Source organism: Tauraco erythrolophus, chromosome 7 (assembly GCF_009769465.1).
Source record: "Tauraco erythrolophus isolate bTauEry1 chromosome 7, bTauEry1.pri, whole genome shotgun sequence".
Taxonomy (NCBI): domain Eukaryota; kingdom Metazoa; phylum Chordata; class Aves; order Musophagiformes; family Musophagidae; genus Tauraco; species Tauraco erythrolophus.
In genome coordinates, this window is record NC_141471.1 from 45391820 (window position 1) to 45418359 (window position 26540).

General features: G+C 39.0%; 1 protein-coding gene across 2 annotated transcripts in view; it reads left to right on the plus strand.

Moving 5' to 3' along the window:
* RBMS3 (RNA binding motif single stranded interacting protein 3) overlaps positions 1 to 26540 on the plus strand; it is a 721097-nt gene that overhangs the window by 574740 nt on the left and 119817 nt on the right. For both annotated transcript variants that reach the window (XM_086614511.1, XM_086614510.1), the window contains one exon: positions 5717 to 5796. In XM_086614511.1, the coding sequence (XP_086470637.1) occupies positions 5717 to 5796 (80 nt within the window). The remainder of the gene's footprint in view (positions 1 to 5716; positions 5797 to 26540) is intronic.

The window sequence follows — 26540 nt, forward strand, 5'->3', positions numbered from 1 at the left end:
ATCCTTGTCTTTTCTTTACCTTGTTCTTCTGGAAGAGCTTTCAATGGGATGCTTTTCTCTGCCTGCATATGTTTTTTAATAAACTTATCTCCTGCTTATCTCTGTTTTATGTGTCTTAAGTTTAGTCTTTGGAAACAGTATTTGACTGAAAGAGAGCAACAGAAAATGGGAAAAAAGATTTTGAGTCCCCACAGGATCATTATTCTATTTATAGAAGTTTTGCATGGTTTTCAGTAGACATGGATGTGCTCCAGTTTCCACTGAAGCAAAAGAGAGAGCCAAGTCTTTAATTTGTATTCTCTTTTCCTCAAAGGAAGCTGCGCACCTTTCAGGGTTTTTCAGGATAATGTAGGTGTCATTTAGTTATATTGAATTTCTTCTGAAACAAAGAAAGAGGTTTCTCTGTCTAGAACACTATAGCCCTGTGCAGAGATACTCACTCAGGCAGCTCAGAACAGTCACCTTGACATAATGGGTCGTGTTGCGAGGTATAGTATGAACCATATCCCCAGAGAAGAGGACCCTATCCTGTCCTCACTAGAATGGTTTCTGCAGACTTTGTGTATTCATCTGAGATAGTAAACAATCTCCTGTTGTTCATGCAAACAGGACTGAACATGAAGAATATACAGGCAAGACATGTTGGGAAAGGATATAATTTATGAGCTATCAGGAGAACTTGTCAAAATTAATATCTCTCCGTAGGCTGTAAATGTCAAAGGGAACAGTTTTCCAGCATAAAATTGATTCAAACCAAAAAGAACAAGCATCTTGAAGCAACATCTTACCAGCTGAAAAGTTGGGGACATAAGATACCTAAGCCAGTTGCAGGAGAAAAGAAAATCAGAGGTTGTAGCCATATCAGAGTCTTAGAATGCCTGGAACTAAATTAGCAAAATAAATTAATTAGTGAACACATTACCATATAAGGATGAAGAGTAGAACATAGGAGGTGCTAAGAAAACCTCATATAAACCAAACTTATTTTGTAGATTTAGGGTATTTAAAACCTGAAGATCATTTTCCCCGACCTCTCTCAAATCACAGGCAGTTGAAGTACTCCCAGTTACCTAATATTGAGATGACACTTGTCTTTTAGTAAAATACAACTTTCAGAAGTGATTTGAAGACATCAACCAGAAAAAAAAAAGCCACCTCTTTTCTATCTATTGTGTGCCAGTGGATCATCTTCCTTGCAGTTAAATGTTTCTCCCTAATTTCTCTTTCAAATTTATTTGGTTCTTGTCACAACTCTGGTGTGTATTCTAACTATGACTTCAGTTCTTTGGATGACTCTACTGTATAATATTGCTACTACCTACCTACTTCCATGTTTTAAAATGCCTTAAATAGTAAAGAAACATTGCCCCCCATGATTTATTATTCCTGCTTTTATAAAAAACCCCAATAATATCTGTACGCTGATCATAACATAAATGTGATAGTAACAATTTAATCTTTAAATATATGAAAATGATCAGAGAGCTGGAGTACCTCTTCTATGAAGACAGACTGAGAGAGTTGGGATTGTTCAGCCTGGAGAAGAGAAGGCTCTGGAGACACCTTCTAACAGCCTTCCAGTACTTAAAGGGGGCCTGCAAGAAAGCTGGAGAGGGACTTTTGACAAGGGCATGTAGTGATAGGACAAGAGGCAATGGCTTTAAACTGAAAGAGAGATTTCCCTTAGATCTAAGGCAGAAATTCTTCACTCTGAGGGTGGTGAGACTCTGGACCAGGCTGCCCGGAGAAGTTGTAGATGCCCCATCCCTGGAAGTGTTAAAGGCCAGGTTGGATGAGGCTTTGGGTAACCTGGTGTAGTGGAGGGTTTCCCTGCCCATGTCAGGGGGGTTGGAACTAGATGGTCTTTAAGGTCCCTTCCAACCCAAACCATTCTGATTCTATGATTTACTCTGGATATAAAATATATAGTCTTGATTTTCATTTACATTATTATTATTATTAAGCAAAGTGACTACAGGGTATATGTAAACCAAACCCACATTTTACCACTAACTGGTAATTACATGGTACTGAACATTTCTCATGTAATAATTATGTAATCATCATGTTATTCCTTGTATATAAATTTTATGAAGTTGTTTCTTGACACTGTATCATTCTTTATAATAAGCATGTATAAGAGCTTTAGTTCTTTTTAAAAAAAACTCAACCTTTTCCTTTTTTTTCATGGTAAACATTCCCTATTACTTATAACAACACATAATGACTACTTTGGAGCCACTATGGTCTGTAGAGAGAGTAATATACATTTTTTCAATGATCTAAAAGAAATGCTTAATAGCAAGATGTGAACATCAAATTATTCGGTTGGGGATACTTGCTTAAGCATCCCCAATTTTTTTGTTCTTTTACTAATTATTTTGAAATATCTTAAAAGTTTGCAATCTATGGCTAGAAAAATATAATAAAAACAGTCTTACTTTTCAGATTTTTTAAAATTTGCTTCCTTTCCAATTGGATAAAATATAGACAGTCTAGTTACTCATCTTGTATTTGAGAACTTTACAACTTAGTTTCCAGAACATGGAGATATATAGACACAGGTGAAAATAAATTCTTATAGTTTTGTTAGTTTCTTTGTTTTAGATCATTATCTGTACCCATAAAAATATCATAAGAATCTGGCCTGTGACTTTGATATTTTCTGCAGTGCATTCCCTGATTCAAAGTGATACTCACGTGCATGATAGTTATCTCCAAATTGCATTTAAACATGAATTGTTATCTAAGATCCTCTTAGGATCAGCACCAAAAACATACTGTGAAGGGAAGTTGAAAATGATACTTTGTGAACGATCTGATCAGAAGTAAATTTCTATTGCTATATGAAGCTGATGTCCTCCACATTCCAGCAGGAGGATTGAATATCTGTGTCTTTCAATAGAAGGTTTTGGAGCATCTAATATCTTTATCTTTTATCCTGCATATTGTAATTTATAATAATTTATAATTATTTATAATCTTTGTTCTATCAATTATGAAAAAAAAAAAAACAACACTAAAAAAATGGTTTTAAGAGTGCTTTTCCCCCAAGTTTACCTGTGCTCTAATGACATTCTTTTGTAGAAAACCTGTCTCCTGGAGGCTAACTTTGAATATGTAACATTCCTGCTAATGACAGTTTTGTTATTTTTTGTTATTTTGCTTAAATATCAGTCTCAACCAATGTTTGAAACATTTCTGTCTCAGAGGAGAAGAATAAATTCATGACAAAAAGCATGTTTTGTCCATCTCCCCCAAGTTTCCAAACATGCTCTACCATAGAGAAGCGCCACGGCTTTTTGAAGGAAAAGTAGGTAGAATTTATTAGCGTGGACCTAGGAAAAGTGTACTTTTATTGGGCCTCTTCCCAGGTATGGCTAGTCTTTATGGCTAAACCAAGCAAGAACAGAAAGAGCACTGTCTGAATCGGTGTGTGCAGATAGGTTCAGCTTATGGGTAGGCACCCGCCATAGGAATTGCCACCTAAGAGGCTGATGTTGATGGGAATTTTAAATAAACTAAACCCAGGGTCTTGTGATGGCAAATATCGGACTATTTTAGTAATATCTCTGGTTACTTTGCCTCCCTTGTTCCCAACCAGTCAGTGAGCTAACCAGCCTGACGAACACAAGTTGAAAGGGTTATTTCTTAAAAAAACAGGTATCGTGGGCAAGTGAAAATTATAATTCATAGGTAGGTGGCCCAGGGTAGACACAAGCCTGATTAGTGAGCAGCTGCTGGGCCGGTCTCGGCGTGGCCGAGTGGAAGGTCTACCCTACAGGCCCACGCTGCGGAAAGCACGCGGGGACTCAGGTAGGGGAGAGGCAGGATGGGTGCAGTTGTCACTCAGCAGCACATCTGAGGGGAGCGCGTATAGACGGCTTTGTCTATTGTGCTGCCTTTTCACACTCAGTCAATAATGCCAGTGTCGGTTTCAAGCGAAGCGTGTGCCAGCTTAGATAGCTAGCAATGGCATCTGAGAGCCGTTAATTGTGAAACTTGAGAAGAAAATGTGCACATTCTTTTTCAGAGTGCTATTCGAATGATGGCCTTTTTATCCCAAAACACTGTGGGTTTCGCTTTTGTTCTCTTCCCACATAAAATGCATGAAGTGCACTGAGTCTCTTTCACTTGGCAGCTTATATATTGCGTTCTTTGCAGGGGCTGCTTTGGCTGCTTAAAATGTACCCCATGTATTAAAATGAAATTGTCACTGCTGTGTGGTGCAACATAACATGGTTTGACACTAAGCGCCTGCAGCTACAGAAAACAGACTTTTATTGCATTTATTCTTTCAGAGACAAGAGTCTCTAAAGGCTCAGTATAGACATTCACTTAGTTAAATCTGAATGAAGCCAAAGTGAACAATCTAAGTTGCTGTCTTTGTGTGTGTAGAAATAGCCCAGCCCACATGATATGCAGTGATAAAACCTGGAAGGAATAATTTGTAATGATTCCACCTGAAACAAACTGACAAAAGGCTTTGATTTGCACAGAGTATTAATCTGGGAATCAGGATTATTTGTTTTAATTTTATTTTTTTATTTTTTCTCTTTTTTTGGTGATGGTGGTGTGGTCCTTTAAACTCTGGCAAACTTGTACCCCAGGAAACAAACTGCTGCTCTGAACTCTATGTGAGCCACCCAGAACGCATGTTACTCTTTCCTTAAACCACATGACAGGAAGGGTGGTAGATAAATTCATTTTAAAAAGATCCAGACTCGTGAGACGTAGACAATATTTATGTCAGTGGAGTGATTTTACAGTACCTGAAGGCGGGCACTGGTGTATTGAAGGAGCATTGAACATGGATTTTAAACACAGTTTTTCTAAGAAAAACAAAAGCCGTATGATTTTGCTTTTTGCTTCCTTATTAGCTTCCTGTTTTTCCTCTCTTTAAAGTTTCTATGCTCACTCTGTAGCAAAGACAACTGTTCTCTGGACTAGCGTGCAGTCTGTGTACAAGACCTGAAAGAATGGTGAATTCCCAGGTGTGGTATAACGGTGCTTTGAGACTTGACTCGTAGCTTTGTATTCTTTACAGTTCCTTCAATAATATATGTACCAGTTCACTCAATGCTTAAAGTTATCTCGAGGTCATATAAGATGAACAGTAAGGCATTTCACCTACAAGTATTACATGTGAATGACTGTTTTAACCCAAAATTGAGCTTTGTGGTTTAATAGGAATATATGCATTGTCTTTGATTTTGCTGTACAATCAATCTTTGCAGGTTACTTTTTAACATTGTAATCCTTAATAATTGTTGCTTAATCCTCTGGGTTCTTCTCCAAATCCTGGTGGGTTTTTTTTCATGCCATTTGAAGTTATTTTAGGTACACAAGGAATCTAGAAACATGTCCTTTGCCTTTCCAAGCAGCACGTGAGAGCATAAAGAATGTCCTTGTTCAGGGTGATCCCCGGAGCCAAAAGGGGACGGTTCATTGACATCGCTGCAGCTCACACACAGCCGGGAGCGCAGCTGCAGGCTTTGAGGGTGGCAGGTCCTTCTTGCAAGTCACACCGTACCATAATGAGCTCAACCAGTTTCTCTGCAGAAATCAGCAAGAACAGCTTTGAAGAGTTCTCGCAGCATCTGTGCTTGTCCTTTATTTCTCCTTTGGCTTTTTGTTTTTGCTGACTGAGCACTTTCATAAAAGTCTGCTAACACACATTGCCTCTTCCCCCATCCCACCCTCTTGTCTTTTCCAGAATGGAGTCTACAGAAAAATGTGAAGTAGTAATTCAACATTTTAATGGCAAATATCTGAAAACCCCACCCGGTCTACCAGGTAAGGCTCGCCATAATTATGAAATTTTAAATTCACTGAAGAGTTTAGAATATTGAAATGCTGGAATTTATGTTGAGAGTGGCTTGTATTACTGGTCCTGCTAAGAGGGCTTTCCTGGTTCAAGCCTATCATTTATGACCCTTAAAAACGTCTTCCTTGCCCAAGTTAGTATTATTCAAGCATTTATGTTTGACAGTAGTAAATTTAAGTATATATAAAAATCGTGTTGTCTTAGTGCATTTTTTTCCTTTTTAATACATATATTGTGTGTGATTTTTTTTTCCAATACGAGCAAAGGCCACATAAGTAAATGCTGGTGCTGTTCTAACAACCGAGGAATATAACTAGATCAGCAACTGCATTATAGGTTAAAAAATAGCCAGGATTTCTGATTTTAATAGCTTTGTATTCTTTACAGTTACTACATGGTGTTAGTAGTTAGTGTTACTAACTCAGGATGTTTCGGATATGAAGTGATTTTATAGCATTTGTACGTGCTATGACTTAATGTGATCCAGCCATTTTCTGACGATAGCCATAGGATGCATTCAGTGATGTGTCCATGCCCCATCAAAAACTGAGTTCCAGACAGTATCTTGCTTTTGAAGTCTTCAGCTGTCATCTACGTGGTCATCAGCTGGGCAAAGCTTAGTGATCAGTTACCTGATTCTTAGTGCTTGACAAGACCTCCCGAGGCAACAAATCTGCAAAGATTTCTCCCTCAGATTGTCTAAAGAGCTACCTTCAAAGAGCAGGAAATCCTTGCAAGAATTGCATCCTAAGTTATTCTCCTTTTTTCTTTTTAACTTTCATTAAACTATTTCCATTTTTTGTTACTTTCATTAAATTTCTCCTTTTTCATTGCCTGGTTCTTTCTGCAGAAGATACACTAAATACTCTAATTAAAAGAGCCATCTGCACAGCTGCTGTGTACAGTAATTGAATGCTGCAATGTACGTATAAATTTTAGTCAGATCACCTTCATGAAAGTGTAAAACTTTTAGTACAAGCTGGAAGACTCCATTTTATGGATTTATTTTTCGAAAGTAGTCGCTGACAATTTTTCTCAGCACCAGCTAATGAAGTACAACACCAACTTTTTGAAGTACAACAGACTCGGCCTGCGTAGAACAATGGGCAAAGCAACACAGGCAAAGACCTTAAACCTTTGGCATGCCTTTCTGTACGCATACATTGAGTCCCAGTAGTAATCTGTTTAATATCATAGCAACACCCAATGGAAAGAGTGTGAATAGCAAGGAATCAGTAAGTGCAGCTTCAACATTATAACCTTGTGTGCTCCGTGGTCACATTCTCGGTTGTCTCAGAGAGGACACATCATTTGAGCCAGAAATAAAGTAGAATATTCTTACAGTGCGTGCCTCAGGCAAAAAGGCTACATGGTGAAGAATGAAAGCTAGAAATTGAAATTAATTTTCTTTTTTTCTTTTTTATTATTTTTAAATTATTCAGGAATGTACTGCGTATTCAACATGAACAATGTGGGACATCAAAATAGGAGTCTTGATAAGATAGCAAAATTACTTACTTTTATTCCAAGAGATACACTGAAATTAGATTTTAATAGTTCTAACTTTTGCTGCTCTCTCAATTAAAGGACATGAACCAGTTCTCCGTTTCCTGAAGAAGATGTCCATGTGGGAAAAGTGTTTACTGTGTTTCTCTTGTGATTGTTGTGATCAGATGGCATTTAGTTGCAAGGATGACCTGGAAAGTCACTTTTTTTCAGAGTTTTCATTTACCCGAGTACCATTCAGATGCAGATAAAGCATAATGCATCTTGGGGCAAAGCCACTGAACCCCTAACTGAACTCAGTCAACTATACACTAAATATCTGCAAGATCTCATTTTGTCATCCATTTTTGGAGGACAGATTTTGTAGCTCCAAACACTGATAATTAGGAATTATCGTAGGGTATTTGATCCACATAAAAGAGAATATTTATGTCTCATTATTAGAGTAGGGCACTCCTCAAATACATATTTAAAAGATTTTTCGTATTCATTCCTGTTCTTCTTAAGAAGCCAGAAGACAAACGATCACTTGAGCAGTTGGGTCAATTCAAGTGATACAAGTGATACTGGCCACTCATATTTGTTTACTTTTGATCCACTGCAAAAACCATTCAGTTCTAGTTTCTTCTTCTTGACGTAGTTTCCTGTATGTGCTTCTATCGAGTTTATACATCTGTGCTATGAACCTGTATTTAAGCCTCTCAGCAAAGATAGAAGAGTCATGCTTTATCCCCCTCCTGGCAGTTGCTTATCTTCCTGCATGGAGAAGGAAGGAAAATCAAGTCTCCTAGTGTACTTGGAAAATCACAATCAGAGTCTGAAATTTATCCTTCGAGCATCTCAGTAATTGGCATAGAAAGAAAATAATCTCTAGTTATTGCTGTGACCTCTTTATGGATTTCAGTTAAAAAATGAGGAACCGGAGAACATTAGCGGAAGTATGCAACATTATCTGTTATTAACCTCTATTGCTCAAAGACATGATCTTACTGCGAGAGAAAATTAATCAATCCTTTTAAGGTTAAATTAAATTGATTTAGGATTTTCAGCTGGATTTCTTTCAGGCGTAGCAGTGAACTGGGAGGGTTTTACATTTTTGTCCACATCTCTTCTCACCCAAGCTCTTATATTCTAGTTCAGGCTTGCCAGCTGATGTAAGGTTGCATGAGGCCCATCAGGAAAGAAATCAGCCTGGCTGCTGCCATTTTTTACTACCCTTGTTCCTGAGGCAGCAGGACTGTGGACCAGACAAACCGTTTTTGGCAGCTAGCTTACGTCCATGTTGTCTTTCCCAGTTGTTTCCTGAGATGTGATCCTGGTGACACAGTGGGATGTATGTGTGTGGGAATATGATGTCTGTAGGATAAAATGTTCACATATTGTGGGGAGGATTGTGCCTGGTTACCAGGCAGGAAGAAGGACTAGAGTAGGTAGTTTTAACATGATGCTGGACAGCCCATCATAAAGACTGGGAATCCTGGCTCTGGCTTTCACAACGAATAAACCATGGATCATGGCTTGGTTTTATCCTCCCAAAGAGTTATCTCAAACCCTCATTTTGAATACAGAGCTCTTTCCCAACTAGTGTTTCTTTGGAAAATGAGATGTAAATTTAACTGGATGTACTTTTTTGTTGTTGGAAATGAGATAGAAATTACAGAAAAGTCGCTGTTGGGTACCTGGATGTTTGAGCCCAGCCAGGAGTCACACATCTAAGCTGAAACAGGCCAATAATATGGCAGGAAAGGGTAAAGCCGTGTTGCATCTGCAAGGAAAGGAGGGCACACAGGGCCCTCCCGAGGCTCTGTGTTCTGTATGTTCCCAAGGCAAAAATATATCATTCCTTGTTTGTCTTTCTAACTTCAACTTCTATCTGTTGTCTCTTAAAAATTCTAGAGCTGAGAACTTGCAGCTCCAGATCACTCTGCTTCAACCCAGTGACAATGTAAAGGTCATTTTCTGGCACTTGAAACATCTTGCTGGTCAGATGTGTAATGCTTAGGTAAATTGAGCACTATTGTGTCTATGTTAGTGAATTATTCTCAGTAAGGGCACCTCTCTGTCCAACTCCTTGGCTTTGTTCCATTCCAAAGGGAATTGCTCCACTGTCCTGTCAACTAATAAGCATTTCATGATCGGTTTTAAATATACAGTACAAAATAATTGATTGTCCCATAAATAATGAGTTAACATCTTTGCATTTCTTCCAGACTGAGAATGTACAGTTGTCTCCAGAAATCTGCAAATTCTCAATGCTTAGCAGATTCCGTATGAACTTCATAAATATTCAGAGTAGCTTTGAGTGACTATTTTTTTAGTGGGTTTTTTTTATGTTTGTTTTTGTTTTCGCTTTATCAGCACTACTTTTCTGAGTTAAATAGACTAGGGCCTACTGGATATATTTTCTTCCTGTAGAGAGTGCACCCCACGTGAAATCAATTGTATAGGCCCCGTATTGCCACTCTGAAAGAGAAGTCAGTAACTGAATGCATCAGACTCTAGCACTGTATGTCTCCATCAAGATGTGAAGGGCACTATTAATGATGAAGGTAGCTCACCCTCAGTCTTTCAGTGCTGCATGTCTTTTTGTTGGTGAGTAGGGGACTTTTTATATAATCCTGCTAGTCTAACACATTTTGCTATCACTGAATTTGAGTAAAAATTACCAGTTTTTCTGTCAGTGACGAATTGACTTCTCTTTGGATGGGCAAGCTTAGGGTACAAAAGTTTTTGTTCAGCTCCCAGTATCCTTGGATGTCTTAAGAAAACTTAATTTTCTCTTTTTGAATAAATGCAAAGACTTAATGAGTTCTTACTTCGCTCTCTAGAATTTCACAGAAACACTCCCCAATTGCAGTAATTATCCTCTTCTGTTACGTCCATTATGCTCCCTCACAGCATTTTCTAGTCATTATAGTACTTCATAAATTTCATTTGCTTTGTAAATACTTTGGGCTGTCAGAGAACATTGGGCCTGTTCCTGTCTCAGGGAAAATTCCAAGAAAGTGAGACTCATGAATGATACAATGCACAGTCAAGAATCTTCCTCTTTCATAGTAGCTCTGTGTGGCTTTATTGCTAATTTTAATGCCAGGTTAAAAATATCTGACAAAAAGGAAGAAGAGGGAAGTACTATTCCTGTGTAGGTTAAGAACCCCACAAGTAACAAGCACCTGTGGCATTTGGGGACTGACTTTTACTAGAGCAGAAACTCTTAAATAGAAAGAAATTATCATCAACAATAGAGATGTGTTTGCAAATACCTCATATCTTACTTGAATAATTATTGGCCATGAATTTTTCTCTTGAAAAGGGCAGAAGCACAGCCTTTTTACGGACTCATTTCACCAGAATGACTGGATATTTTCTGCCTCTCTCCTTAGTTTAAATATTTCTCTTAGGTCATCTCTTAGATTCTTCAACCATGGAGAGTAAATTCAAATACTTAATTTTGCTTCAGAGAAGTAGACTTAGAACATGGAATAATGTATTTAGAGCAACATGCTTTCTAGGAGATTGTTGCTAAAATAGTAATGAGAAAACAGTATTCCAGTTAACTGTGCAATGGATAGTAGCAACACTTTAAACGGTTCTCCTTTTTCTCTTAGTGGATGAACAAATGATATCTTGTTTTTCATTAGTGATGCTGTAAATTGTTTTGCTGAATGAATGAACTTCAAATGTTTTGGTTTATAACTTTTTAGCCCATTTCTCTTAGTTTGGTGCTTTATTTTTTTATTTCATTGTTTCTTCATTTATATTCATAAAACACTGAGAAACTCGTTCATAAAACACTGAGAAACTCGTCCAAAACTATGTTCTTGGGGAGTTTACCTCACTTTGTCAGGGTAAGTGGTACATTACTATAAATATCCCTGTCTTTCTATCTCGCTCTCTGTAAATATGTGTATGTATTTGACATTTTAAACAAGACGAAACAGAAGCCAAAGGTAGAAACTAGATATTGTTTTGTAGTTGGCTTAAAACATTTGTTGCGTGCTACAGGGAGCTTAAATAGAATAAAGGGCATTCTGCTATGTTTGGTACTGGTAGTACTCAATGGAGCTGGTTAGAAAAGGGGTTTTTCTTTTACGTATTGTTATCCTCAGAAATAATCTTTATTCAAAAAACCCAAATTCCCTCATTTGTATCCTCAGTTCCTTTAACATGTATGACGTTAATGTTATCTGAATCTTTTATATTGTCTACCTTCTAAGAATTCAGTTTTGTAAATATTTTCATTATCTGCTCGCTACAGTATATAAATCCTTCCCTTCTGTATCAGAAAATACAATCCATGTAAAGACCTTTGTAAAAAAGACCTGTGTAACAAATTTTCTATTTCTTTATCCTATTTCCAATTCCTGTTTGTAGTTTTTTATGAAATCACTGTTATCTTTCACTTTCTGTGCTCCATGAATGCACGTGCTCAGGTCATTGTTAGCAGAAATTTCTTTTACATCTCAAACCCTCTAAACATCCTTTTAACTTCCATCAGTTCCCAGTCTTCATCTTTGATGCATGTTTAACATTTTTAATTCCTTCTATTATTGTCCTGCCTGAGTCCTGGTGATGGCCATGAGGCCACTGTTGCTCCTCTTGCTTTGGACCCCAGCTGCTTCCCACATCCTCTGCAAGGTGCAGGCAGCAGTCCTCAGCTCAGGTCTCTCTGTCAAACTGCCCAGTGCAGAATGGGCTCTGTGGACCTGTTGTGTGGGTCATGTTGAATGTTAAGAGGTGCCTCGGTGGTATACACAGCTGTCAGAAGAGAGTGTCCCTAGGCAAATAGAGTTTCATGTTTTGGACATCACAAAATGTTTAAGATCACACAGACTTTGCAGGAGAAGGCTGTAAAGATGGACTTTCTAACCAAGACACTACAGGATAGATATCGAATTAGTAGAAAATACAAACCTTTTTGCTTTGAAAGCAGTTCCCTGTTTAGGTCTCTGTGGCTTTGTTTTGTGGCTCATGCAGGTTTCTGTGCTGTGGCCAACCTCATCAGTACTGTGTGTTCTGCTCTCCCCTTTAGAGCCGTGACTGTCACACACTGCCGGCAGAGGCTCCTGGCTTTGCCCTCCTTCTGGTACTCGGCCAAGTATTGCTTGTAGTTAATCCAGCCTGTACCGACTCTTCAGCCACAGATCTCCTATAGGTTGTCATTCCAACTGAAATCAAGTCTTTATTGAACTGCCTCCTTCCTTTCAAAGACAGCCTTTAAAATGCTTCATGGCATTCTTGAGAATTTCAAATGTGAAGTGTGTCATTTTTGATCATTAAACAACACAGGTTTCTCTATCTTTAGCTCCTTTTTTTTCCCTTCAGAATTATGTTTATGTAACCTTCAGTTGTCCTTGCTGTGCTGACATTTGTGTAGATGCTTCTGGTTTCATAGCACACGTTCCATGTCTTGCTGCAAAGATCCATTTCAAATTTCCTAGATGTCTTGGAATTTGAAGATTGTATATTCTTTAAAGATACTTTAAGGGATACTTTCTAGGAAAAAAAAGTTCCCCTGTCTACTCAAGACTTGATCTCATTTCCATTTAGCTCAAATAAAGACTCTCTTTAACTAGCAGGATACAAAATGAGATCTTTACCCAGTAAACTCCAATAACTGATATGTACTTATTTCTTGGAGGAGCATGAGTTGGATTAATTTGTATTTCAGATATTAGGAGAGGTGCATCAGCGCTAAATCATATAGTTTGAGCTCTTCAGGGAATTTGTGTGAGAGAAGACAGAGTGCTGACGTTGTCTAAGGCCTGCTTTTCCAGAAATATAAGATGTTGATGATGGGGATGGTCTTAAAGATCTGATGTGCTAAATATTTATGTCTGTAAGTTCTTAGGAAAATAACCATATATTTTTGTATTTTAAATAACCATATTATGAAATACTGACTTTTGTAATCTGGCTTTATAATTAATGAGAAATCCTTTCACAGATTTTTTTATTACTTTGTAACTGGAAATAATAAAAAACGCATAAGATCAGTTTGTTTGTGGTATTGCAGTAATGCGGGTTGTGATGTATAAAACACCATTACTGCAGTTTAGATTAAGATCTTTCCCTTGGTTTATAAGATTGAAGTTAGAGAACAATATGGCATATAAATGAGAAAAGATCATTCCTTGTTTCTTTCTGTCGCAGTATCACCTGTCATATCTTTAGTAAGATTTCCAGAAGTCTGCAGCATAAATGGAGAATCCCATTCCTTTCTCATTTGTAATATCTAGTGGTAATGAACTGTGTCACAGTTTATCTAAACTAATTTTAATATATACAATTTTTCTTTTAACTCAAAGTGCATTTTTGCTTTGAAGACTGACTATGTAGATCTTCTAATTCAACAAATCCATTCACTTTGTATGCGAAGGCAGATATATTTGCTTATGAACAAAAAAGTCTCTTCTATATGTTACTGCTGCATAACCAACACAGCTGAGAGCATGTGCACTGAATTCTGTCGTGCCTCATACATCAGCAGGAGAAGTGTCGACAAGTTTCTGGTCCAGGGACAGTGCTGTTCCTTGGATGCACTTGCAAAATCCAAGACGAGACAGACGAGTTGCGCAGGTGTTACGGCAGGCAAAATTTATGAGCCAGAAAGATTCACAGCTTGAATTTCAGATTGTTTAGGTCTAAAGGGCTGGCAATTTAAAACAAAGCAAAACAAATAAAAACATGCAAATCAGAGCATGAAACAACGTGGAACATTGTAAAGTCATTTGTAAATGATTCAGATTTCAGGGAGGAATTCTGCTTTTGTATCAGCTGTGGCCAGCAGTGGCACAACTCCTCCTGTTTCCTCCTCTCCTGCATTACTTTATTAGTCCCTTCAGGACACTTCAAATGATGGAGTACATCTGCTTTGCAGGCCCTACTGCTGCAGTATACTGTTGTCACACCTGAGCCAGCTAGTTTAAAACTCATTTAAAAAGCTAACTTGAGCAAGGATATCAATCTAACTAAGCACAGACTAACCACTTGAGCTCATAGTGTGCTATGCTCAATAATATCCAGCAAGTGGTCTCCATGAACTTTTTTCTTTTTAATTGAGAGGAATCATTTCCCTTTCAGCCCTTTCAATAGAAAAATCCTTTCTTTTCTCCTTCCTCCCTCCCTCACACTTTTCCCCTTGCTTTCACATTAAACATTTTTAAATCCAAAGTCAAAGTTCAAGTCAGAAGTTTCAGCTACCTTTGCCCCATAAATTCCAGATAACCTGAACAAAAAAGTTTTATTGAAGCTTAACAGTGTATAAATAGGTATCCTTTGACACATTCCTTTGGACATTGTGCTCTTGCGGCCCAGAAGGCCAACCATATCCTGGGCTGCATCAAGAGGAGCGTGGCCAGCAGGTCGAGGGAGGTGATTCTCCCCCTCTACTCTGCCCTCGTGAGACCTCACTTGGAGTACTGCGTCCAGTTCTGGAGTCCCCAACATAAGAAGGACATGGACCAGTTGGAGAGGGTCCAGAGGAGGGCCACGAAGATGATAAGAGGGCTGGAGCACCTTTCCTATGAGGACAGGCTGAAAGAGTTGGGGCTGTTCAGCCTGGAGAAGAGGAGGCTCCGGGGTGACCTTATAGCGGTCTTCCAGTACCTCAAGGGGGCCTACAAGAAAGATGGGGAGAGGCTGTTCAGGAGGGCAAGTTGTGATAGGATGCTCCATCCCTGGAGACGTTCAAGGCCCGGTTGGATGAGGCCCTGAGCAACCTGATCTAGTTGGAGATGTCCCTGTTCCTTGCAGGGGGGTTGGACTAGATGGCCTTTGAAGGTCCCTTCCAGCCCTAACGATTCTATGATTCTATGATTCTATGACATCCATATTTCAACCAGAAGTGGAGGCCTCTGGGATTAACCTTTTCAGATATCCCAATAAAATTGAAGCATTGATTTTTCACAAGTTTTGGAAAGCCACTGTAATTCAGTAAGCATCCAGGTGACGTTCAGCTGGTCTGTGGTGCCTGCAGGGCTCAGTGGGAGCATGGTGGCTGCTGCCTTCGAGCACACTTGGGTGGCAGACAGCCTTATGGAGGCTCTCGGGTGGGTCCGCACCAGCAGGGCTGGTATGGAGGGTTTTCTCCAAATGCTTTTTTACTGGCAGTGCTTGTGAAGAACTATGTGACTTGAAAGAGAGGATATGTATCCGAAGTTCTGAGTACCTTTTTTGAACAAAAGTTAGCCTACACATGCTTAATGTATGCTTAAGTGTTTGGGGAGAAATTTGGTGCTGATGCCTTTAGGAAGGATTGTGTTATGAGAAAGGGACTGTAATGAGAGAGGAAAGGCAGATAGAATGAGAAAGGAGTATATGAGGCCTGTCCTCCCTTCCTAGTCTTGCCTTTCTGCCACTTTCCCTCCCTCCCTCCCTCTAGAAGCGAAACTTTCTCTGCCACCAGAGGGGATTGAGGACCCTTCCGCGGGGCTACCCCTCCAAGAGCGTGAAGTGACATGAAGTATCTGAAGTAGCGTGTGAAGCTCTTTGCCTCTGTTATTCATCCAGACAAAATAAGAGGAGTGGTGTCACAACAGCAGTTTCCATATGTTTTGAATATCAGGAGCCTCTTGTGTAATTGAAGTCTTTCTCTCTCTCTCTATCCCCCCCCACCTTCTCCTCCTCAAATGGTACTGCACAACAGAGAAAAGCAATTCAGCCTGAAAGCACTGGAAAAGCAGGAGGCTAACATTTTATTTGATTTTTTTTTTTTCAGTCACAACAACAATGTCATTATGCTGGTCAGCAGTCCTTAGCAGCTGTAAAAGCCCCGTTTCTTGGCTATTTCTGTTAGTCTTTCTTGTTTGAATGGCAGCATTTGATCACAAGATCATAGAAAGGTCTTTCCCAAGTTCAATCACAGGAACTTGAAAGAGGGGCAAAACAGCCTACATTTTACTAGGACTGCCTTAGTGTCTATGATGTGTCTGCAATTTACCTTCTACAATGTAAGAGACATCAAGAGGGAAGGGAAAGGTGCTGGATGTCTGATTCCACATTTATCCTTTTTGTTAAAGCTCATTAAAACAGTGGTTTATATGTAGCATTACCCCACCAGCATGTATATAGTCCTTGACTAGAGAGTATTTCCAGAATTGCTGGTGTTCAGCAAAGAAAAAGAAACTGAAAAATGAGAGAGAAAGGGGGAAAGGAGTGATTTAATTTTTTGATTGCACGGATATGCTATGAGAAAATACTTTTCAAAGGCCAAGTTTTATAAGCCTTACTTCACATAAGATTTTTCCATTTCAAAAGACGCAAATTTTAACAACAAAAAAAAAACCTAACTAAATGTTACAATTGTCATGGGTGGCTCTTCAGTTACAGTGACATTACTGAATACAATCAACATCTTCCTCAATTAGATTACTGATTACACTGTGAATTCACTGATTCTGAGCCTTTTTTTCCCTCCCTTTCCGTTTCCGTTTCCCTTTCCCTTTCCTCTTTCCCCTTTCCCTTTTCCTTTTTCCTTTTAATTTTCTTTCTTCCTTTCTTCCATTCTCCTCTTTGCCTCTTCTCCTCTCCTTCCCCTTCCCCTTCTTCTCTCTCCCCTCCCTTCAGTAAATACCATAACTTTGTGATGAAGTGTAAAGTTTCATAGTTCAGAACTGTCACTATAAAGTTTTTTAGTATGTTTTCAAATTAAGAAATTATGATCCAGCAGCCTACTAACTACATTGTTGTCTGGATTTCCCCTTCCAAGCTTACCCACTATAGCAGCACCATGAGTGAGCACCTGCCCTCCAAAGCACTCTCCTTCAAGAAATTCTCCGTCAGCTGAGTTGTACGTTACAGTGTAATGAAAACCTCAGCATTTGGGATTTTTGAAAGAAGCCTGGTAGCATAGGAGTAAACATATTGTGAGAGTCTGTCTTTCACTGATGCAGGAGTTGATGTCATTGGTTATTTTCATCTCTAATTTATCTTATTTCAGTCTAGCCCCAAGGGTGACTCTAATAGAAACCAGGGAAAAGTGAGCTGGATTCTGTAAAAGCAGAGTATTCTCGCTGTGTGTGAGTGGCAGCACCAATATACTTGCCTTTGCCCTAGGAGGCGGAGATTCCAACAGGCGTGGTGTGTGGTGGATGCAAGATTAGGTTGAGCAGTTTTTCCTTTTGCGTATGGGCTATCTGTGTTTCAGCATACCGCAGATAATATAAAAAGAATAGTCATTAAATATCCTAAATGCAATTTTTCAGGATTGAGGTGTTGGTAGGCAACATTTCATTTATGTAACTATATGTTTTGCCTGCCGATAGTTTAAAGCAAATACAGTCCTTTTGTGCACCTCATGACCCAGGTCACTGATTTTAGCATTGTTTACTAGGCATTTCATCCAAAGTTGTATTTATTTTCAGTGCTAAGAAGATAAAAGATGTATATGAGATAGAAATAGTTCAGGATGAAAAATATTGAAGATACTGGAGCATGTCTAAGTTTAATTTCAAATTTTCCCAAGATGTTGCTTGTTTGCTCACTTTGGAAAAGTAAAAAGTGTTCATTACTCCTAAAAAAGTACATAATGAGAGGACGGACTCAGGATTCGGATTCTTCTGTTCTGACTATTTTGTGTGATCTTTAATTCCAGAAGGTTTTTCTGGACGTCAGAGTGGTGATGTATAGAATGCTTTTTTTGTAAGTGGGCTCCATACTAATTCTCTATCATTGGTCTTTTTAAAGTAGTTGTACTGAGAGGTACGTCAGTCCCATTAAATTGCATGGATACTTAGGTACCGAAGTCTTTTAGACTCACTTGAAACTATTGACCCTTAATCAACATTAATATAACCAAGTGTATGAAAACTAATAGATAGAGCCAGACTGTCAGACCTGGGAAATAAAACTGTTTCCTTATCCAACAAAAACAACTTGGAAGCTGAAATCTTCAATTTGTCACATAAGAAAGATCAACTCGGGATCTGGAAAAAGACCCACCCTTCCTTTAAGCTGAGAGTTTCAAAAAGGTGCTAATTATATTGATTTCGATAGTGGGTTTTGTTCAGCAGATGTTTTTCTCCTAGGAAATGCATGAGGACCACCAACATACTTCAAACAGACCCCCAGAAAAGAGCCGTCACCACATAATGGTTTTCAGTCACCACTGGCGGGTCTGAATCAATGGCTAATTTGTTATCTCATTACCATTTCTCATGCATCAGATCCTGTACCTAGCAGTGAACATGAAAACCTTTCTGCCTGGTTACAGCACGTCTTCTAATAGCAAATACAAACTTAATTCTATTTATTTTCATATTTCTAACATTCTGCAGGGGAAGAGCAATACAGGCAGAGACTAGTGGTAGCTGCTGTGCAAAATTGCCATTGTAATCTAGCCCTTTTTCCAGGAACACAATGAATGCCAAGCAGTTCAGTCTCAATCTGAAACCTGTAATAGAGCCCTAAGGAGGCATTGTGAAAGGCTTTAGCCAGCATAAATGCATTTAATAAAATTAAATATGGCTGTCAGAACTTACAAACGCTAGTTAAGAAATGAGAATAACTCAGTTATCTAACACAGCTGATGGATTCCAGCTATGAGTCTATCGACAGTTTATGTACACCATCTAAGGGGGATGTGGCAGGGAAAGCTCAGTCAGGGAAGAGACACCTCCAGGTTAGCTAGGATATCAGTCCTTCCACCAGACCCATGAGCAGATAGATCTTTGTTAGGTACCAGAAACTCCACAGTGCATGCTTTCTGTGAGAGCGCTGCATCTGTTAGAAATACCATAGGTTTGCTCTTTGGTTTAATCCTCATTTTGTTACTTTTGTTAGTGTTTCTTAACCTACTGCTTCCTTGGTATGAACAAGGTTAACCTGCACAAGCAACTACTCGAAGAACTACTGACTGCATCTCACTTCCTTGCTGCTAAGCACCTTAGAGAGAGTATCTTGGTTAATAAAATGGTTGTCCGTCACTCTCTCCCATTCCCAGCAGGCTTAGTGCGGTGTGTCTTCCCTGCAGCTAGCGTTGCCTTGCTGTCACCATCTCTTTTATGCCAGCTTTTCAAAAATTTCCTACATGGGTTTTGAGCAGCCTCAGCTGCGCTGAACTTCTTGTAAATACAGTCCTGCATCTACATGTCCTGTGCCTGCAGCACTAGATCAGACACTGTCTGCATCTTGTCACTTATCTGCTCCTGAAGGAAGGGTTTTGCCAGCTGATGACATGGCACAGATTCCTCCACTCTTAGTAGGAAAACTGAGCACCAACGGCTTGGACCTAGAGCCTATCCATTGCTGTCCTTTTCTCAATGCAGAGTCAGAATTGCTTAATGTTTTACTCTGTGACAGATTAGACAGGAGAAACCTTCTGTTGTCTGATAACCTCGTTTGATAACAAGTTTGTATCATTGGAGCTAAATCTGTATGACAGCTACTTGTCTTGCTTTGTCTGTTTTGCTTGAGCTTTTCGAGCTCTGATACATGTGAAAGATGTTGACTGAATATGCCTTGCATTGTTGATTTTTGTAGATGAAGATAAAGCCTACCAATCTGGGAAAATTTGAGTTGTGGTCCACCGTGACATGTCAGAATTGCTGACAAGCTCATTTTTTCATCAAAGCTGATTCTCATAGGATTGTGTGTGTATAAAAATATATATGTTTGGGTTTTTTTCCCCCCTGAAATGTCATTGATGACCTTGATTAAGAAAGGTTTCTTAGCACATACTTAAATAAACCTTCCTCAGATTTTAAGAATATGCTTGATTTTTGTCCTGAACAGCAATGGTCTCCCAAGTCTGAACCTTCTATTTAAAAAGTGAAAGAGGAGCTGAGTGAGAGAGCAAAGTTCATTTTCTAACATCTGCTGAGGTTTTGAAGGAAGGTTTTGAATCTTCTTCTTAAAGACAAAGGAAAGTTAATCATTTTGGATAGGTGAAAATCCATTTATCTGAATTGTTTGAACAAGCGAAGAACTCCTCTGAACCACCAAGTTTATAGAGGCATATTGATGCCCAGTTACATTACAAAACAGTCCTATTCTTTTTATGGTTTGAATGCACTGGACGTTTTCGTTTGTTCAGTATGCATATCTATTTCCATTCCTTGCAATGTTCCTAATACTTGAGTGTCTCACAAATGAGTTAACTCACAGGGTAGTATACTGAGTAATCTTTGGCTATTCTTTATGACAGGGAAGATGAGACCAAAGAAGGGAAGATTTACTTGATATCATGCAGGAGGTTTAGAGTGCTAATAATAATAATAATTAATGCATAGCTTTTCCATATACTTTTTCACTAGCAGATCTCAAAGAAATTTGAGGTTTAATCCTACATTTTAGTTCAAGCTCATTAACTCTTCTTAAAGTCAGATTGTGTTTGTTTTGATGGTTGTGATGGGTTTTATTTGGTTTTAGAGATTATAAATCTGTTTTCCTAGGTAATCCTTTTTAAGGAATTAAGTCTCCTGGTATTTTACCATTGTGGGCTGATTTTTGAGACCGTCGCTGCCTGCATCTTCCATCTGGATACTGCTTTTAATTTGCTGCCATGTGCTTTTGTGCTGAAATACCTGTCTCTTGGAATTAGATCTCAGCTGAGGTGGATGGGGAATTGAGCCATGAATGTTAACATTCACACGCATCAGTTCGTTTTTACGGGCTCCTGCAATTGAGCTTAGCTCTTAGAAATGGATTCATGTTCCTTTCAAAGAGGATATCCTTTTGCTCTTGTGGCACTTTAAAGGTCTGTCCCTAGTATCTGCCAAAACCAAAATAACAATTCTTTAGGTATTTCCTGTTTTCCTTTGTTAAGAACTCTAAAGCATCTACCAACTTAAAACAGTTCCTCCTCTTCCGTGCTAGCTTTTAAAAGTTGCATCAGTCTTAAAAACAGCCAGTTCTCAGCACGTTCCCTTGCATTTGACATCCTGATAGATTTTTCTTTTGCTATTTTGTCTTCAATTTCATTCTTTTTCCTGTGTGTTGAAATTTTTTCACTGCTTGTTGCCTGTTTGGAAATCTCAAAGCTCTATTCCAGACAAAAAGATAGTCTTTAAGATGCTGAGTCTTCTCCTTTGCCAAAATTAGAAACATGCTTAAGGCTTTTGTTAGATCCTGCCTTTAATTTCCTGGTTATAAGACTTCCCTTCCTTTTTTTTCTAATGTCTCCTCCCCCCTCCCCCTTATTTGCCCTAGAATTGGTTGCTCATTGCCATGTGCAGCAAGATGACAGTTCTGAGAATGTCTTTGGGTTTGTGAGCTCACAGGAAGAGGATGCTGGGGAATAGGCACTTAACGACGTCATCACTGCTTTCCCATGGTTCTGATTGCTTGGTTGAGAGAGAAGATTCTAATCTACTCTATTTATATTCTTTGTTATGATTATTGTTTTTTTTCATTGTATAAAACTAAAAAGGGGCAAGTTTGGAGTCTCTGTGCACTAGGCTGTAAATAGTATAATTTTAACAACCCACAGAAAACATTCTTCCTCCTGAGACTCTTTCTGATTGTCAGAGTCCAATAATCCCTGACCAGGTTCCTTCAGATATTTCACATGGTTTCAATGTTTTAACACAATATTTACTTATTTAAAGATATCTGACATTATGTGGTTGATTGTGGTTTTGAAGAGCAATACAGCACTATGCTGAAACTACAACACAACCGTGATATAGCAATTGCTATATACAGTGGAATCACAATAGAAACATGATTTCCAGAGCTGGGGTCTCTATATGCTTCACGATCATGATTCTGAGTATCCCCAGTTGCTGGAAAGGAATATGTGGCTTGAAGCCAGCTCAAACCTATTGGTCTTTTCCAAGGTTGTTGTATTAGTTGTCCTGTTTTATACTTTACTTGGGATGTGTAGACGCTTTGTCCATGCTGGTCTGTCTGGGTCAGGAGGACATTCACAATTTTGGATTAACTCAGGGAAGTCCATTTACATAAACTTTACAGTGCCCATTGCATTGAGCTCAGTTCAGCCCTCTTTACAATGCTGTGGTCACCCCCAATATCTTCCATGGAACACATGCCTCATCTGTGCCCATCTTCTCTAAATGTTCTTCCAAGGAGAAGGAGGTGTTGACTGGTGATTTTCTACCCTCTTCTCAGACCTGCACTGGTGATCACTGGTGTTGCACAGTGAGCTTGATACATTTATCACATGAATGACCAGCCCTCTTGCCTGGGCACAGTGAGGATGAGAACATATGCCTATAGGGAATGCTGGTGGGCCCACCTCCATGGGTTCAGCTCTCTTGCTTTGCTCCATGGAGTCCACTCGGTCATCATTTACACAAGCACTGATGGTGACTCATATGCAAAAGATGTCATCCCAGTTGTCCCTCTTCTTCTTAATCTGTTGCCTTTTCCTGCCAAGGCGAATGATCCAGTCCATGGCTGGGTGAAGTGCCTGTCTGGCACGCTACCTGAAGGACAGCAGCCTCTGCTTGGCTGGATCCTGCTTACTCCGGATTTCGTTGGAGACATGGAGCATCAGAGGACTGCTCCGATGGCCATAGTGACGGTGGCCCGTGTGTGGCCATCAAAGTGGCCTCTTGATATCATGAGCCACCTCACTGCCTTACTTCTGGAGCCCCTTAGAAACATACACCCTTGCTGCTGGCCCACAACTTACCATTTTCCTCGTCTCTGTAGTGCCAAGGAGACTTGGCATCTGCCAGTCCTGACCTACAGGCTGTAGGTCACATCTATCCAACATGTCTGAGGCAGCAGGAGAGTTTAATGTTTTAATACCAAATTTACGTATTTGAAGATATTTGATGTTCTGTAGGATTTTGATTTAGAAGAGTGATCTAACAGTATATGGAAATCACAACACAAGCATGATAACAGCAATTGTAATTCACAATTGTAATACTGAATCATAATACAACCTGATTCCTAATGCCGATGTCTATATGCTCCACCATCACAGAGAGGGAGGTTTTGTCCTAATTAGAGAGGTCCCAAGTATGGATTGAATAAAAAGTAGTCTGGAAATCTTCAGATCACCGGCATAGTGAGGCGTTCTTACTATTTGTTTCCTAATAGTTTGCATTCTACTGCTTAATTTGTAAGAATGAATGTTGTATATTTTTTCTGTCTTAAGTCACGACTCTCATTTTAGCCAATATTTCTAAAGGACAAATCTTGTACTTCACTAAAATCAAGTCCTAAAAGTTGCCAGGGAAAGGGGAGAGCCTGCTTAATGCCGGGAGTTATTTGGAGATTCAGAGTCAAGGACTCTAGGGTAATTGTGCGTGACATTTCAGACCTGAGATCTGTCTGCATCAGGAAGGAGGACAGCTCACTTGAAACATTTCCCAGGATCAAGGCTTTTTCTGGCTCCATCAGGATTTTCAGGCTTAAATGGCAATTCAATCAGATGTATCTTGTGCCATCAGCTTGTGGATGCCAGCTCAGCCATGCAGGGACAGGGTGGCTTCGTGTGTGCTGATGGGAAGTTACACCGGGGTGTAAGGATGCGTGTGGTTAATACAGTTGTTGATTTTTTAGGCATTATGACTGAAGTGAGGCAAAAGCAAAGCCACTACAATTAATTTTCAATTTTCCATGCTAAAAAAAAAAATAGGGAGAGAGGGAGCAGCCTAGATAAGATGTGAATAATGGAAACCACATATACATGAAGCTATCCTAAACTTTGATATGCTTGTAAACAGTTTCTGTAGAGAGCAGAGGCAGTTTTTATAAAGAGGCAGCCAAAATGTGGAGAGCAGTGGGCATTGCGCATTCCATTTTCTGTGCCATGGTGCTGGAGCCAGGGGTGTCTGATGAAATCTCATAATGAAACATTTGAATGCTTTGAGCAGTTGAACACAGTTCAGCAAAGCGGAGCTGAACTAATGTGGACTGCCTGTTTGCCAGTAAACAGATAATTGCACTCTGTTGTTTAATTGAATTTTCATGAAACTAAAATATACTTTAGTGAAGTCCACCATGAAAATGTGTTCCGCTTGTGGATCCTGTGTATAGGGGATCAAGATATTGAGGGGAGGGAGGATGTCCATCAGATACACAGATGAGGCTTGAGGTTAAATTGTTATAAAAATAATACAATTTCCACACATTATGCAATTTGGATGTTTTTACCCAGAAGGTTTTTCATTGCTGCTGCCGTTACTGGTGGTGATCTGTTCATAGATGGATTAGAGTCAGGGAACACTATTAGGCCACAAAAAGTTCTTCTGTTTTTGCAGAACAACCTTGCAGCTGTATCATTCATATGTGGTTGGTTTGCATTTCTTGGCTACCTGCCATTCTAAATGTTAAAGAGTGTAGTATTGGACAATGTGACATTTTTGTGTTGTGCTTTTTTTTTGTTTGTTTGTTTTTAAAGGAAAAATCAAAGAATCCTTCTGATTCATGTTCTTTCTCACGAAGCTATCATTTCAAAGGCTCGGCATGCAAGTTATGTCATCATAACCTCCTCTGTTCTTCTTTACTTGCTTCATGAACAATTTTCTCATGGAGGAGAGGCTGGATATTCTCAAGAACATTCTTGCTCTTTGAAAATAATAAAAATTCTGTGATTCCCTGAGACACTGTGGGCAAGGTTAATAATTCCTGTTTGTTGCTGCATTCACAATCACTTTTCATTGGGCATTGCAACCTCACTCTTATTTACAACTCTGGGATCTGACTTTGGGCTGGGGAATCGGAGGCTTAGTACTTACTTTTTCTTTATATGCTGTACAGGCTGCAGTGGGGAAGCAAGCATACGTATCTGAATCCCTCATAGCTCTTGCCAGTGAAAGCTGAAGAGCCTAGGCAGAGAATCTCGTGTTTGGTTTTCAGATGTCCTTTTGGTTTAGATGCCTAAATTTAAATACCCGAAGGTAGTTCTCAAAGGTGAAGACCATCCAAAGTTCTTTTGCTTAAATGAAACTCAGAAAATCATGCTCTGGGTAAGAAACTAGACTCTTTTAAGACCAGAAGTATGAGATGGTGAGATTCTCATGATTTTCTAATTCCTTCATTTGGTTAAATATCTGGAAAGAAGATGATTAAAAATTATAATGGTGTTTCTAGCATTATTACTCTCTCTATTTAGTATAGGTAAAAGTAGTAGTCCAGAGTTTCTTTGGATTAAAGGACAGCCTTTGTCTTCTGTCAGCCTTCAGAAAGTTTTGAAGATTATTGTGTCACCACCTTTTTAATTAGAAACACCATTCTGTAAGTTTGCTGTGAAGACTTTGTTCTCTGGCCTCATGGTCCAGGAGAGGTGTTATACCATGGTTTGGAAACACATTGTAAGACACTCCTAAAATGTCTAGAATAATATAATGGTTGTTCATAGAGTCCTGATTCAGATGCCAGCAGCATATTTTCTTTAATAAAACCCTGCCCTTGTAAGGAAGTAATCCATCCCCCAAGTCAATTTTGAAGTTTCTTGTTCACTTTAAATATTTCATTACATTAATTTTTCAAAACAACAAAACAAACATTCATCAAGTGAAACTAAGCATGTCACCCTTGAATCTGTACATCTGTTGCTCTCCTGCTGCTTTCCTGCATAATTCATTTTAATACATTTAAAGTGTACATCTCATTAAAATTCCGTACACACATTTGTGTATACAGTTTGCATTTAAAAGGAGAAAAGGTGGGAAAGGGTTTTATGGCAAAGAGGTTCATTAACATGACTGTTTCTCTTTTTTTCCGTATTTTTTTATGTATTGAATGTATACCTGCGATCTGCCTTTAACCACCTACCTCAGCATACGCTGTCATCTGTCTCTCTGAGTCTAAGTATGAGTCATATCTTTAGTGCCATTAGAAATTTCCTCCAGGATATTTTCGCTTACTCTTGATGTCTTTGTTTCTCTTTAAGCGCATACATCCTCTGCTCTTCATCCTCTTTACTCACTTCACATAATTTATATACACAATGTGTTCTGCGCATCGGTCCTGTTATCAGCCAAGAGAATATCCATCATTTACTCAGACGGTCTAAAGAGTTCTTGTGGGCTGGCTGCAGTGCTGGAAAGGATTTTGATTTTCAAATTTTATTCAGTTTGTGGTTTCTTTTCCTCTGTGAGTACTTTCAATGATTGCAGTGTTTGGTTTGGTTCAATTTGTTTTAGCATTGTGGAATTGCTTGTATTTCTTAAACCAGCTGTAGAAAAGAGGTCAGTCCGGTAGCTTAAGGTGGCAAACTTTTAAAGTCAGTGACTTCTTATTTCAGTGACTGCTAAAATTTGTTCTCTGAAATCCCTTATAGGTGTTT